Source organism: Ceratocystis lukuohia, assembly GCF_044167205.1.
Source record: "Ceratocystis lukuohia strain C4212 chromosome Unknown Supercontig4_pilon, whole genome shotgun sequence".
NCBI lineage: Eukaryota > Fungi > Ascomycota > Sordariomycetes > Microascales > Ceratocystidaceae > Ceratocystis > Ceratocystis lukuohia.
In genome coordinates, this window is record NW_027263523.1 from 3,314,935 (window position 1) to 3,330,770 (window position 15,836).

The 15,836-nt window shown below is 50.8% G+C and overlaps 3 protein-coding genes across 3 annotated transcripts; 1 reads left to right on the plus strand and 2 right to left on the minus strand.

Annotated features, from left to right (window-relative positions):
• Positions 1-2,423: 2,423 nt before the first annotated feature.
• On the plus strand, positions 2,424-5,554 carry HOO65_040768 (uncharacterized protein; the record flags this gene model as incomplete). The annotated part of the gene is made up of 3 exons (XM_071002547.1): positions 2,424-2,588; positions 2,785-4,720; positions 4,878-5,554. 3 exons carry the CDS (start codon positions 2,424-2,426, stop codon positions 5,552-5,554), a joined length of 2,778 nt encoding a protein of 925 aa, XP_070859611.1.
• Positions 5,555-6,056: 502 nt separating this feature from the next.
• HOO65_040769 (Mitochondrial-processing peptidase subunit alpha) lies at positions 6,057-7,463 on the minus strand (the record flags this gene model as incomplete). Its single annotated transcript, XM_071000733.1, has 1 exon — positions 6,057-7,463. The coding sequence occupies one exon, from the start codon at positions 7,461-7,463 to the stop codon at positions 6,057-6,059; it is 1,407 nt and encodes a 468-aa protein (XP_070859612.1).
• A 1,627-nt stretch (positions 7,464-9,090) lies between these two features.
• On the minus strand, positions 9,091-11,468 carry HOO65_040770 (E3 ubiquitin-protein ligase DMA2; the record flags this gene model as incomplete). The annotated part of the gene is made up of 3 exons (XM_071002625.1): positions 9,091-9,807; positions 9,951-10,041; positions 10,117-11,468. The coding sequence occupies 3 exons, from the start codon at positions 11,466-11,468 to the stop codon at positions 9,091-9,093; spliced, it is 2,160 nt and encodes a 719-aa protein (XP_070859613.1).
• Positions 11,469-15,836: the final 4,368 nt, after the last annotated feature.

A 15,836-nucleotide genomic window follows, 5' to 3' on the forward strand; every position in this document is an offset into this window, starting at 1 on the left:
ACAGGCGATATCAACAGCCGATAGAGGATGATTCGCCTTACATATTCAACGGCTTTTTCTATCATTACGCTCGTACGATTCAACGGAAAGAGGTCTCTGGTGACAGCACGCACACCAGTGTCTAGTTTCTTCGACTCTAGTGTACTCAACACCATCCTCCTAGTAATTTAATCAACACCACAGAATAAAAATCTCTAGGTTTCTCGACAGTTATACAGCTATTAGCATGGCCGGCGTACTATTGCGAAGTTGAGTTAGTAGCCCCTGCTCAGTGAAAAGATGGCGAATTTGCAGAGCCATTTCTCCTAGCTCTAGTCTCCCATGTATCAGAACCTCCTTCTCAACTCATTATCACGACAGGTTTATGCGGGCTCACGCCAGGAATTTCGAAGCAATGAACCATCTACTGTTAGAACCTTTTTCTTCATATTTGCTGTCTCGAGCATTGACATCACCCCCCCCCCCCCCCCCCCCCCGCCCCCGACCAAGCCATATTTTAAAGCATGCTCTGATACAAAACTATGCTAGCATCACGAAAGGAAAGGGCCATCCGCCGCTAAAACCTTTTTCACGATTCCTACTATGTACTTCAGCGATAGAAGCTCACCGCACCCAGCAATAACTCGCGGCCAAAGGACGATTAGTCGCCGTTGCCTTTTGTTCTCATCCCCATCGCACTCTCCAGTACTAGAGCACCTTTCTCGGCCTAGCTAATGTCAAGGCAACTTTATCCCGGCTCACTTCAGGAGCTCATAACTAAGGGATAATCAGCCGCCAGAGCCTTGGGCCTCGTCTCTACCGCACCATCGAGCACTAGAGTCGTCCCCTTGGCTTAGCCATTATCAGGGCGCGCAGGACAGATACTGTTGTCATAGAGGAAGAGGCTACCTTTTCAGCTCATGGAGTGATGGCACTTAGTTCCATGTGAATAGATATCTTCCTACTGATGGTCTAGGAATGTCTGGGTTATATCATATTCCCAAACACAGCCTACCTTTACCTAGATGAATCACCATTTTACTGCGAGGGGCACGTGGTCATGCACATTAGATAACACGAGACTGTTTTGGGGGAAGCCATAATTCAGCAAAACTCCAGCACCATCTCGTACGTGTTTCTTTTTTGCCTTGTCCCCAACTCTTGAAAAGTCGGTTTCTAGATGGCTTTGAGTCAAGATATGCAATAAGCCAAGTAAAGCCGTAGCAGACTCGAAAGCTTTGTATGTTTGTCTGAAATTAATGAGTCAAGCAGTGGCTACAGCTTTGGTATTAACCACTAGGCCCTTCAAGAAGGCCACCTGTTGGGGCTAAGACTCTGCCATGTCTCTGATGTTTAGTACTCAGGTCTCTTGTACAGCATCCCAAAAGAGTAGTCAACTCTTCAAGGGGCGCTGCTTCCGCCTGCCGTTGTTGTATTATTGCCAGTTTTAATATATAACAGAATATTCTAGCCAGACCGCGTCGCAAAAAAGCATAGCCACGTCGATATTCAATCCCCCAGTAAGCTTCTTACAGATACTCCCAAAGCCAGTCATACTAGCCAGAACAAGCCAAAGACCCGGCATGATGGCAATCATACTATAGAAAGGCAGCCAGTAGCAAGCAATCCCGAACATCTAGTTACGGTGAGAATCGTATTATTCAGCGCTTGTATCGCTGATGAAGCCAACCCCGTCACCGGGCCTTGATATTTCAGACAGCTTCTCAAAGATTTTAGGATGCCCTATTATCTTCTTCAAAATCAACAAGCTAGAATAGACCACGAACGCCACCTCCATCCATAATTTAACAGTCAGCCACACGGTGATTCGGGCGCTTGATTTAGAGCATGTGTGCGGATAGAGACAAGGAAGAGAACTACCAGAGCAGACGAGTTTGTTTTGTCCTCAAGAGCAACTGTGGATGTTAGAGATAACCTTTCCATTTACATTAAGCGCCATTGCCTCGTAGACCTTGGTGTTGCCATGAGATGCTCATAATACTATAAGCAACGGTCGTGGCTAATGAGTCTTAAATTATTAGTCAATGTTAATCGCTAGCATATGTAGCCAAGTCCAGGCTCATCGTAACCCGTAACCCTTGTGGTATCGATAACCCTTACTATGGCTACTAGCTGTTAAGACCTTGTTTCAACACTATCGACAGCCCCTAAATCACAGGCAATGCTAGCGTTTGGAATGCAGGCAGAAATCACGTCCATTTATACGTAGACAGCATTCGTTATTTTTTTCCTCTCTTCTCTCCTCTTCTCTTCTCTTCTCCTACCACTAGACGTCTTCTTGTCTCTTCCCATGCTTGTCATCTCTGACAATACCAAGCACTAATCATCGCCATTTTTCTTTCTCGCCCTCCCACTTTAACCCTTGTCGCTGCACCCAACCCTGTTTTCTTGTTGCGTCATCGTCTATTTGCTGCCCGTTCGCAATGGTCAAAGCACAAGCACCACCAACAACACAGCCCCGGGCTGCCCCAAAACCTATCGACTCTCAAAACCCTCCTACAGACACACAAGATTCCGCCGAAAGCTCTAAACCTAGTAACAACTCCTCCATGACGGCATCGGGGCCTGTCGACACACTACCGCGGCGAGTAAGTACCTCTTTCTTGATGTCCCAGTGGCTCTATTCGCGAGTCATCATGTAAACACGGCCAAAAGAACGTAGACACTCGGCTGCGTCTGTTTGGCATCTGGATCCGTGGGAGGAATCCACTCCGGCCTGGTGCATTGCATCACATTGCATTTACATTGCATAACCGAACTGTCGGCTGACTGCTCTCTCTCCAGGTGGCTAAGCGCCCAAGCTGGTACGGCTCATGGCCTCGCAAATCAGCCGCCTCTACCAAAGTTGTCTGTGAAACCATCCGTGGCGATACATTCCAGCCGCTGGAATCCTCGTCTTCTGCCAACTTGACACGGCTAGACGCTGTTATCAAGCGCGCAGCCAGTATTCAGAGCATCAACGCCACCGAGACCCACACCGAGGCCCACACCGAGACACACACCGACAGCCACCTCCCGCAACAGCAGCTACAGCAACTACAGCAACTACAGCAACTACAGCAGAACAACAGTCGCCCATCTTCACTGCAAGAACAACCCGACCCGCCACTTTCAGCAAGCAGCATATCTACCAGGGAGCAAAACCCCCAGATGACAGCCACCGCCAGCCAACCAACTACAATAGAGACTCAAACGCCACTACCTTCAGCACCCCCTTTAGCTGAGACTGACGTTGAGCCTGCGATTCTCCCGGCATCCTCTACCTCTCAGCAAGGTACGGCAAAAAAAACTAGCACTGATCTCTCTTTTCAGAATGCCGAGTCTCCAGAAGCTGTGCAGCTGGAAGAGCCACGAGAAGAACCATCTGGAGACTTGCCTCAACCACCTTCGGGCTGGCTTAGTTGGCTAGTGCGACCTGCTGCCCCAATCGAAACCCCCAAGATGACAGGAGCTCGCGAGCCGACTCAGGAAACACTAGGACATGCGGTTCCAACACAAGATTCTGAGCCCGCAAGTCATGAGCCACAGACTGAAGACTCATCTAACTCGCCACCATCACCGCAGTCAAACCCCAATGCCCATGTTTCCTATAACAGCAGCTCATGGCTAGGGTATTGGTACGGAGGTTTTAGAGCTGCTGTTGCAGAAGATTCCAGTAAGGAAGCGCCCGATTCAACACAAAATCCGGCACCAGAAACAAGTCAGCAAGAAAACCAACAAGAGAGCCGGCTAGAGCCCCAGGAGGACACCCCCATGTCTGGAGCGCCTCTATCTAACGATACGAGCAAATCGCTAGTCCCAGGCTTCCAAGAACCTTCAAAACCATCTACAAGTGCTACCTGGGCATTCTGGTCTCGCCAGCCCCGGACGTCCGATACCCATCAAACAACAATTCAGCCCCAACAAGGTGAGCTGGCTGTTATGGGTGAAGCATCTGAGGAAAGTCCGACGCCAGCTCTCGAGGTAGATGCACCAACAAAGCCAAAAAATGAAACTAACAAGCAATCATTTACGCTTGGGGCCGCTACTGAAGCTTTGCCACTGCCAATGTTCCCAAGCAAGGACAAGAAGCGGCGTCGCGGTGGCCTAGGAGGTTCTTTGTCAGCTTCTCTCTCCTCATCCCCTTCCAAGTCTACAGTTACTACAGACCCTACTGGACGTTCGCTCAAGAGTCAGTCAGAGTCCAATCTTCGCCGCCAGGATGGGTCAGTGGGTAGTCTCGACTCTACTTCCAGCGACACTGCTGCCCCCTGTGAAGCCACAACGAACCCTAACCTCCTCCTACCGTCCTTCAGTAGCACATATAGCATCAAAGAGCCGCCCTCACTCATTTCACAAATCACCAACTTGATTCTCCGCTCTCATAAACACCCCCCCACCAAGCATGTCTTCCGATCTATCGATCCCCCGGCCCGCCCTGTGCGTAAGGCTATTTCTATCGGTGTGCATGGGCTCTTCCCTGCCGCATACTTGCGGCCTATGGTGGGTCAGCCAACAGGCACATCACTGCGCTTTGCGACCCTGGGCGCTGAGGCCATTGCAAGATGGACGGCAGCACATGGCTTTGCAGACTGTGATATCGAAAAGGTGGCATTAGAAGGAGAGGGGAAGATTGCTGAACGGGTAGAAAACCTATGGAAGTTGCTGCTGAACTGGCTGGACCAACTCAAAGAAGCTGATTTAATCTTGATTTCGTGCCACTCTCAAGGCGTGCCGGTAGGTATTATGCTGTTAGCTAGGTTGTTGGATCTCGGTGTGATTACATCGACCACACATATTAGTGTCTGTGCCATGGGTGAGCCATTCCTTCCCTTGTCCATTTTTATTTCCCTTTTTCTTTGAGACTAACGGTATCTCTTTAGCCGGTGTTTGTCTAGGTCCGTTTCCCGACTACAAGTCTAGCATGGGGATGCTCATGGGCTCTGCTGGTGAGCTATGGGAATTCTCCAACCCAGAGAGTGAAATCTCCCAGCGACTCGAGGCCGCGCTACGTAGTGTGCTGCAGTTCGGTGCTCGCATCACTTTCGTTGGCAGCATCGATGACCAGCTTGTCCCACTTGAAAGTGCCGTCTACTCGCCTGCCCAGCACCCACATATCTACCGCGCCGTATTTATCGACGGCCGGCTCCATGCACCCGACTTTATCGCCCACCTTGTCGGCTTCGCGCTCAAACTACGCAATCTCGGCGTCTCTGATCACGGGCTTATTCGCGAGCTCAGTGTGCCTCTTGCCGGCAGTTTGTACAGTGGCGAGGGACATTCACGTCTCTACTATGATGCCCGCGTCTACGACCTAGCATTGGCAAATGCCCTTGAAACCACCTCGGCTGTGCCCGGCACTTCGTGCTCTATCGGCCCACGCGGGTCACTGGCCCCAACAAACCCGTATACGCTGCCTTGGGTCATGCGAGGCCTGCTCGAGGAGGACCTGGTCAAGACGCGCCTAGCTGAGGAAACACGTGTGCTACTGCAGCAGTTTCAGGCGTGGAAGCCGGCAACCAAGGCGCTCAAGGATGTCAAGTACCGTCTGGATGCGGTACGATCACGGCTATAGATGAAAAAGAGAGGGGGAGAAGGGCAATTGGCTCTCAAGGATACACAGTACGTATGTTGTTTTGTTTTGGGATATTATAACATAGAAGGGCATAGCATAGCATAGCATAGCATAGAATAGCGTTAATACCGGCTTGTGGCGTTTTTCAGGCTGAGTTTTTTTTTTTTTTTTTTTTTCTTTTATACATGTTTCATTTCCAAGCTTTAGATCATTTAGTGTGTCTATATATATACCCGGTTAGTTGATTTGGCCATGGCGATGGCGATGGCTGTCTGTGAACATCTGGACTTTGTTCCTGGGTCATTCATTATCGGCTAATGTACAGCGGGCTCCAAGGCCCGAGGGTCTACAATACAGTTGGGAATTGCAATGCAACACTCCGCCCATCTATCTCTCTCCTTTCTTCGCTTTCTCAGCTCCCTCTATCTCCTCAAACTCTTCCATCTCACCTGCCGGCTCCCTCTTCTTCTATCTATCTCCCCTCTCCTCTTCCTCCAAACTTCTATCTCCTGCCTAGCTGCCACCGCGCAATCTCGTCCTGGATTTGATCCCACGTCGGCGCCTTGCCACCGCCAAAGCGGAACTCGCCCGCCTCCTGCAGCACGACAGTGGGCGCGCCCGAGCTGGTGCCAGAGTTCTGCACGGTGCCGCTGAAGACAGTAGCCGCCACGCGGCGCAGATCGTCAACGGTCAGGCGGTCGATAGCAGCACACATCTCAGCCACAGGAATCTTGCGCCCATGGATTTGCACCTGTCTGCCGAGGTCTTCAAGCTCGACCATGCGGCTCTCAAGGTTCATGAGCAGGCTGCTACGCAGCTGATTCTTTGCGCGGTTGACCTCGGGTGCCGTCAGCGCCGAGTAGCCCGTGGCCGAGGTTAGGCCCCGGAGCTCGCGGCACATGACTTGCAACATGTGCAGAGTTCGGTTGGGTACACAGCTAGCGCTGATGCCGAACAGCCCCGTGTCGGTGTAGGTATGGTTGAAGGCAACACACGATTCAACCCAGGCGTGCTGGTTGAGCACGTGTGTGTATAGTCGCGAGTACATGCCTTTTCCGGGGCCGCCAGCTGAGAACGACCCACCGCCACCCAGCAAGAACTGTAGTGTGGCTAGGGCATAGATATCCGGTGACGACACAGGCAAGCCCTCAAAGGCTAAGTGGATGTGCGTGTATGTGGGCATGTTGGGGTTTGGGTTGGGTGGTTGCGGCGGCAGGCTAAGGAAGCCGCCGGTATAATGGGCATGCTTGGGAGCTGGCGGCTCAGCCTTGAGCAGGTCGGGACTAGGCGGGGGCGTGGGCAGACCAGAGGAGCCGGACAGGGTTTTGAGGAAAGGCACTTTGGATAAAATGTTTGGCGGCGAGGCCTCAGCGGCCTGTGCCTCTTGCTGAAAGGCGGCTACAGCCTCAGCCTCGACATCCTTGGCGTCCATGGAGCCAAAGTGCTTTTCGGCCAGACGCAGGGCCTCGTCGTGCTCAACACCGGCAAAGGCCAGCACGACTCTGTCAGGGGTGTAGAAACGACGGCGGTACTCGCGAATAGTGGCCGGGGTGATATCATCGAGGCGCTCACGAGGACACAAAAGCGGGTTGCCGAGGGTGTTGTCCTTGAAGGCTGCGGTATGCACAAGTTCCGGCAGTATCATCTCCGGCTTGGCCCAGATTTCCTGCAACTCGTAGCGGGCGGTCTCAAGCTGTTCCGAGACTTCCTGGGCGGTGATTTTTGGGGCTCGTACAGTCTCCGCCAGCAGAGCAGTGGCATCGTCGACGGCATTGTTGAAGGTCATGGCCTGATACATCATGGCCTCGCGTGATGAGGCGCAGTGGATGTTGCCGCCCAGCGTCTCAACCTGTGCCAACATCTCATCAGCAGAGCGTGTGGCAGTCGACTTGAAGGCGAGGCGGTCCATGATGTGGCTTACACCACGTAGTGCGGGCGTCTCATAGCGCGAGCCAGCGTCTATGTATACGCCAATTCCTGAGAACGGGCCGGGAACCGGCTCGGAGGTGACGCGCAGGCCATTAGGGAGCTTAGTGATGGATGACGGTGGTGGGGCCTATAGCAGGAACGAGTGGAGCAGGTAAGCAGGAAGGACAATAGGCAGCGAGGCGGCAAGGCATAAGAAACATACAGATGACGAGGAGGGCGTAGCCAGGCCCCGGTGCAAGGCTGAAACAGATGACGATTTTGCTAAGCCGAAGCCGAGCCGAGAAACTGTTGACGGGCGGAGGCCCGAGTGGAGCGAGGACCGGAGCATATCGAAGCAAGCGCAGGCTAAGAATACCAGCAAAGGAGGCGAGAGATCAGAGACAAGGCGCAGGCGTCACAACACCGAAGAAAAGACAAAAGAAAAGAAAAAAAAACTCTGTTGTCAATCAACAGATTCAAGCCAAGTCAAGGAAGAGCACTAATAAAATGGCCGCAAAAATATCCCCGTTAACCCCCTGCAAAAAAAAGGGAAAATTAACAAATAGCCAGGAAGAAACTACCGCAGGAATACAGTAGGTAAGGCAAATTTAGGCCCAGATAATGGAGAAATCAGATTGCGAGGTAGAAGCTTAAGACCTTGGAAGCCCACACAACCACGATGATCCCAAGAAGAAACAGAGAAAAGGTGTGGAAAACAGTGGGGCTCCACGATTTTCTTATCAGGCCAATAGTCAAGGCTACCGATAAGCCTTGTGTCTACTGGAAATATCTGGGAGTGCACTATCATCAACGGCAAGATTAATTAACTATGCATTTCATGTATTGATATAATATATTCACATGCTGTAATGTTGTGCGAACAAGCAGTTGACTCCAGCCCTTCGCTTCTCTTGCAACTTGTGCATGCAGCCACAAGGCCTGACACACGTCAAGCCACCGGAAACAGAAACACAGACAAACGTCCGGGTGCGTGCAACGATAACAGAAAGAGCCTAGACAATAGAGACAACAGGGAGACGAAATCAAGCACCAAGAAAATAGGGATAGGAACAAGACAAGTAAAAACTCAAATGAATCAGTACACCAAAAAAAGGGAAGAAAAGAAAAAAAAAAAAAAAGACAGACAAATCGCCAACAAAAATAGACAAGAGCCCCGAAAACAAAAGCAGAAAAGAAACGAAAACTCCCCCATCCGGATCCAACGCCGTAGATACAAGAACAGAGCCTCAACCGGCCGCTGCACTGCTGCTCTCTCTTTTTCTCCATTCTTCTCTCATCCTAATAAGGAGGTCCACAGAGAAAGTAAGAAACAATGCTAGAAAAAGGCATGCAAGAAAAGAAAGAGAAAAGAAACATAAGGGAAGGACAGATATATGGGCGGAAAGAAAAGAGAAAATAATCAAACGAATGTAAAGCTCCCGCTACGGGATACTGGAGTACAGGATAAGCGGAAAAAAAAAAAAAGAGACACATAACAAAGAGGGGAAAAGAAGTTGATGAATAGTGTTTGTACAGGAGGCAGTATCTATGCAAGAGGTTGCACTACACACACCTGTCAAAGAGATTAGTCTTACTGCTTTTCTTTCTTCCCTCACAGCGCGTCGTCTTTACGACACCTCCATCGGACCGGACCCGGAGTCCGACATAGCCGACGTTAAAGGTGTAAGACCATGGCTTGCATCCAACGCTTGGCCATCAAACACCCACGGGCCAGCGTGGTTGCGCGGTGTCAATACTTGGTCTTGGCCAGTCTGGCTGCCAGGCGACGGAGTTCTCGGACTAGGAATGGGGACCCCAGCTGAGGCGATGGAAGCAGGAGCACTAGCGGGAACATCAGAAAGAGCGGGTGTAGCGGCGTTGGAAAGCTGGGCTTCTCCCTGTTCTTCTTGTATCTCGGCTAGCTGCTGTTCGTCTATATTTAGGGACTGCAAAGCACCTGCAGGCAACACCATTGTGACATCACCATTAGCGTCAGTGGCAGCAGCGGGTGCCTGCAATATTCTGTCATCTGCAGCTGCAATGGCAACAGTGGCGTTGGCAGTAGCGGCAGCGGCAGCGGCAGCGGCAAGCGTAGAAATAGGGATGGTAACGGCGGCATCAAGATTGGATGAGCTGGCACCATCCAGTTGAGCGCCAACAGCGGCCACGGGGGCGACACCAGTAGGGGCTGTGGACATAGTGGTCTCGTCGGCTGTAGCAGGAGCATCATCAACCATTTCCCAGCCTTCGGGCTCCTCGGGCTCGGCCTCAAGATCAGTGGTAGCTCTACAGTTAGGGCAGTGGAAGAGCGGATATGAGGGGCCATCAAGGAGGGCTTTGATGCACTTGAAATGCCAAGTGTGAGAGCATGGGGCGACAAAAAGAGTTTGGCATGGCTGTGAGAGGGGCTGTTGTTAGCTGAGGGAAAAGAACGGAGGTTGTGGAATATCGATAGAAGGCAAGAAAGAAATAAGAAAAGGCGACTCACAGCAATGCGGCTCAGGCAAATAGTGCAGTCCTGTGAATTGGACGAAGCATTCGGCTTGGCCAAATTACGGATGCGCTCATGGGCAGAAGTGCTGTGCACGAGACAGTCAGTTAATATGCAGCATAGACGGAGGGGAGAAGTTGCATCTAAAAGAGCATAAACTTACTTGAACGGATTTGCAGAGTTTTGCCACCCGCGATTCACCTCAACACGCATCTTGACGCACCGGAACATGGTTTCTTCTCCACCGCGGAAATCTATGCCCAGCTGGATGATATCGCCATCCTTAACGCGCCATGGCTTCGACTCCTGGCCTGGCGGACTCAGGCGGACGTGGTTGAGGAAGGTGCCGGACGAGCTCTTGACGTCCTTGATGTACCACTTGCCCTCATCGCACCAAAACTCGCAGTGGCGACGACTGACGACTTTGCTCTTGAAGCCAATAGGCGCAGCACTAGGCACGTTGCTGGGTACAGCGCGACCATTTTCGCGTTCGCTGTGGCGGCCAACCCTGAGAACTTCATTTCCAGTAGGAAGCTTGCGCAGAACAGTGGAAAACTCTAGTGATTGACGGGTCGAGCGAGGGTCGGTGTAGGCAGTCAAGCGGATTGAGTAATGCGACGAGGGAGAAGCATCGGTAGAAGAACCAGGGGCAGCAGTAGCGGGAGCAGGAGCGGTATCGTTAGCGGCTGCAGAGACAGCAGCAGCGGCCGGCTCAGGGATAGACTCCATTGCGGCGACGGAAGCGCTAGGCGAAGGGTTTGCCGAGACAAAAATGGGACTTTCAACGTCGGACTCGACAACGCTTTGCAGGGCAGGGCCAGAAGACGTGGACGGGACAGAGACAACACGAGATAGGAGATGGATGGTGCCTGGTGTGGAGACAGCAGGAGCAGCAGAAGCAGTGGCAGGAGAAACAGAAGTGGCTGTTGTGACACCGCTTGTAGAGGAATTTTCTGTGTGATCAGGACGCTGTTGTTGTTGTTGTTGTTGTTGCACGGAAGTAGCGTTGGTAATAGTAGTACTAGCAGCAGTGTTGGCGGCAATAGAACCGTGCAAAGGATTGCTTATAGATCGCGAAATGCGGTGCGAAGCAGATAAAGACGAGGCCGAAGGCGAAAGCAACGCAGCCGATGCAGATGTGGGCGAGTGTGGGTGTGATGGGCTAAGGTGGGACGATGACGACAGATCGATGGTAGTAGCAGAAGCAGGAGGAGTAGGAACAGCAGTAGCAGTGTTGGGTGCGGCAGGGATAGTGGCGGAAGATGTGGCGGGAGATGTGGCGGCAGCGTGTCTGTTGGCAAGGGAAGGGTTATTGCCGTGATTCGTAAAGGCTGTGTTGGATGACGACGAAGAGGCGGTATTATTGTCACGGCCTGTCAGATGATGGGCGTAGTTTTTCAAATACGACAAACTTCTGAGGCGAGAGCCACGGCTTGTTGATGTTGTAGGCGAAGTGGCGGGCGATGATCGAGTGGGACTTAGGACGTGCCCAGAGACAACAGGAGGGCTGAACATAGTGAGAAGGGGGGGGGGGGGAGGAAAAAGAGGAAGAAAAAAAAGAGAAGGAAGAGAGAGAAAGGGAGAAAATCGTATCTGCAAGGGATAGAAACAAAGGGAAACAGAGGGAATATTGATTGGAGGAGAGGGACAGCAAGCAGACAGGCAACAAAGTAGCAAGTAGACAAGCAGGAAAGAGCAGATAGAGGGGAGGCAAGTACAGGTAGAATTTTCCCTTTTTACAAGCAGGTACGCCCCAATGCAGCAGAGACAGAGAGGCTACAGGCAGCCAATTAGGCAGGCAAGTAGAAACAAAGCAAAGAAAGAGTTATAGAAACGGGTAGTTGCTTGGAGATCAAGCCAATACGCCTTCTCTAAATTGGCTTCTATGGGCCTTGCTGTTGCTGGCTTTAACGTTCGAGAAGACGGGACGATGAACGGGCAGTTGCAGAATAGGAGAAGACGTGTGTGTGGCAGCCCGTTTCTGGATACTGCCTGCTGAGTAATAAAATCAAGACGATATAGATATAAGGGTGATGTAATATTCGGTTTTGCTGCAATATCAGGCGATAGGGACCAGTCAATTGTTGTTATGGCCGTGTTGAGCAATACTTGGGGTACTTATACAAGCTTCGCAGTTTATGTACAGCAAATATGCAACGAGTTATTCGGGTGCAAAGGGCTTGTTAGTGGCGAAATGCAAGGCAACAGAGCAAATCAATCACACATAACACAGGATAAGCCGGGCGCAGGGCGGGAGCAGAGAGAGAGAAGGAAAAAAAGGGAAAAAAAAAAAGAAAAAAAAAAAAAAAAAAGGCAAGAAATAGGGAACTATGTGTGTGAGGTGGGCCAGATCACAAGAAGGCCAATGTTGAGACGAAAATGAGGAGGGAAAAACAGAGAAGCAGGAGATCAAACGTGTAGCCAAAAATGGGTGGGCATTGGTGTCATACATAAAAGAACAAGACCAAAGCCAGAGGACAGAGCAAGAGAAGGAAGAAAAGGGATAAAAAGAAGAGACAAAAAAGAGAGCAGAAAAACCAGCGCGACTTTTGCAAAAGCTGAGGCGAGAAGAAAAAGAAGGAAAATAAATCAAAGCGATCAAAACGATCAATTCAGTAATTAAACGAACTAGCAGAAGCTACTACTACTACTGCTACTGTCTGATATCATCCGTCCCCCAAACACCTTGACGAAAAAGCCCATGCCACAAGCAGTCTCTTTCAGTCTGCTTGAATTCTTTTTGCCCAAAGAAGGAGAGGCCCAAAGAAGGAGAGGGACGTTCTGGATACACACACACACACACGCGCGCATATGTCTGTGGCATAACCCAATATCATATCAACAAACACACCCTTCTCCATCCGTCTCTCTTGTCAAAAGGGTCAAAGCCAAGCAAGCGAACGGAAAACAAGACAACTCTGCTCTGCCCTTCCTAGGCTGAAAGGGTCAAAGCCAAACCAAACAAAAAGCAGCCAGCCAGTCAGACAGGTCAGGTCGGGTCGGGTCAAGTCACCGCAAGTACGTGTAAGCCTGCCTGCCAGCCACTAGCCACTACAACTCTACTTCTCCACCACTTGTGTGGACTGGATGCCCCCTTCGGCGATGTCCTAAGGCTTTCCCATTCTTTAGGTGCTAATGCTACCTACTACCTCTCCAGAACAAGTCCCAAGTCGGCCTAACCCTGTGTCTCTCCTTTGACTTTTTTTTTTTCTCTCGCCCTTTCTGAAACCAACTAGAACAAAGCTAAGGAAGGCAGCGAAGAATGAGTAGAAGACAAAATAAAAATAAAAATAAAAAGGGACTCACTCTAGGGGCAAACACTAGACAATGGAATATTGAGGCGGCTCTGAGGATGAAGGCCCTCGTGACCTTGCTGGCCTTCTTCCTTCCTGTTTTCGTCGTTCCCTCTCCTTTGACCATATTCTTAGCTTTAGGTCAAAGTCTTATGCTCCGTGCATCACTCCCTCTCTTTCTCTCTCTCTCTCTCTCTCAATCTCCCCTTTTTTGGAAAATAATACGACATTTACACCCACTTACACCCACTCGCACCCACCTGCACCCACTTGCCGACCAGTATCACTGGTACTTCACCCTCTCCCGCGGACTCAAGGGTCCGAGTTGCTGCAGGCAGCCAGAGAAAACAAATCAAGAGATAGGCTGAGACAACTCTAATAATATGGCTTATATAAGTAGCAGGCAGAGCGGGCGGGCTGCACTGTTCACCCAAATGTAAACAACACACTAGGAGGGGAGGCCGCGTTCTCCAAAATCGAGCCAAGCGTCTCCAAAAAAGAACGAATCCCAGCCACTTGACTTCTGCTTTCCTAGCCCCTCCCTCCCTGTCCTGATGTCTTGACTGGCTTGAACTCCACCATTGACAGCTCGAGCCGCAGGAGGGGAAGTGTATGAAGATTGATGGGTTAGGGTTAATACTTGTAAACCCTGGAGCTACCTCGTGGACGTCGTCGTCTTCTGTTGCGGTGCGAAGAAGCTCACGCTCTGGACAACCATGGGGAACAAAGATGAGAAAAAAAAGATCACGTTGCCTTGTCTCATTCAGCCTCCCGCGCGCATTTGCTATCGCCTTCTGCATATGACACGCCATTGTTGTTTGTTGTTTGGTGCAGACCCGCATACATGTGCATATGTACTTGTACTTCTACATGCAGTTGCATGTGCTTGCATATGCTGTAGAGGTACCTGGGCATGTTCGACAGCACATCTATTGCGGGCCAGGCAGACAAATAGCCAGGCAGAAGACGATGAAACTCTAGACACTGGCCTCAGCTTGCTTTGTAGCTTGATTGCTGGTTGTCTTGGCTTGTCTGTCCTGTCTGGCTGTCTGGCTGTCTGGCTGTCTGGCTGGCTGGCTGGCTGGCCCTGTCTTCTCTGCGTTTTGCGTGTACGCCTCTCCCTCATGCACGCATCTGCCTTCTTGTCTGCATCTTGCATCTTGCGACTGCACATGCAGCATGCAGCATGCACATGCAGCCGCAACTGTACCCCGGCCTCCACCAGAGAATCCGTCAAGCCTCTGTATGCTGTACTGTACATACGCATGTCCTTTTTCACGTATGAGCACCATGGGAACTTGTCAAAAAAAGCTAAACTCTATTAGGCGCCTTCGTCCCAATCCATGGCTGGCTCTTCTGCCTCCGTATTTCTTTTTGTCTTTTTCATGTCTTCCCTGCCTTCGCGCTGGCCGGAGCCGCTTCTAACGTCAGCACTGGAATGTTAGAGATCTCCTTTCCCTCCCCTTTTACGGGGTCTTTCTTTTCCAGAACCTCTCCCTGCTTTTGCCTTTTTCCGGCCCTAACCCCGCCTTATCGTTAGTGGTGTTTCTTTAGCTGCTTTTTTCTTTCTTTTTTTTTTTTCTTTTTTTTCCCTTTTTTTTCCCTTTTTTTCCCTTTTTTTTCCCTTTTTTTTTCTTTTTTTCCTTCCTTTTTTTTTTAGTCTGATGCCTTCGACTTTAGCCTCTTGGCCAATCCTTCTCTGGCTTCCCCCTCTCTGGCTCAGGCAAAAAACAGCAAACATCGAGAGCAAACACACATAGCAAATCAGGGAGAGGAAAAATAACAAAGCGCACGTCGCCTGACGGACGCGGGGCCTGACCTGATCTCGCCCGGACCCGAGGGGGTGTCCTACGAATCACGCATCACCCGCACTCTCTTTCTCCCCCCACCCCCCCTCCTCCATATGGCCACATGACAAAAAAGGCGAGCCAAGACACAGCAGCGCTACATAGCCATCCGCCAGCCATCCAGCCAAATGAAGCGGCAGACACGAACAGAAGGAGACATTTGTCCAGCTCGTCTTCGTCTTCGCCCTCGCCCTGCTGTGACTTAATGGAACAATGTCTCTGCATGCTCGTCTCCTCCCGCCTTTAATCAGCTTTACCTTTTCCCTTCCCCACTCCATCTTCAGTATACGGTATGGTATGGTATGCACGTGAAAGATTAAATAACCTTTAAATAACGTATATGCCGAGGAAGTCGCAAAAGAAATCCCACAACTCCCTTTGCTGCCCCCGTTCAACTATTTCTCAACCACCACGTATGCCGCAGTTAAGTATTGAAGAAAATGTAATTCTCACTCTTCAGGCCCTTCGAAATCACCCAAAATCACGCATCTATCGCGCTGCAAGGATATACAAAGTCCCCTCCATGATCGACATCATGGCAAACCTTCGCGAGGCGATATTGTCTCGAAATCGCGCAAACTATCTGACCTAGAGGAACTGATTATTGTTGAATATATTATCGCCCTAGGCTCTCGAGTGGCGTGAAAGAAATGGCCAACCGAACTGCTCGCTGACCGCGACGCGTCACCCGTCAGCAAGCGCTGCGGGTTCTAACTTCATCAAGCCACAACCAGACCTCAAGA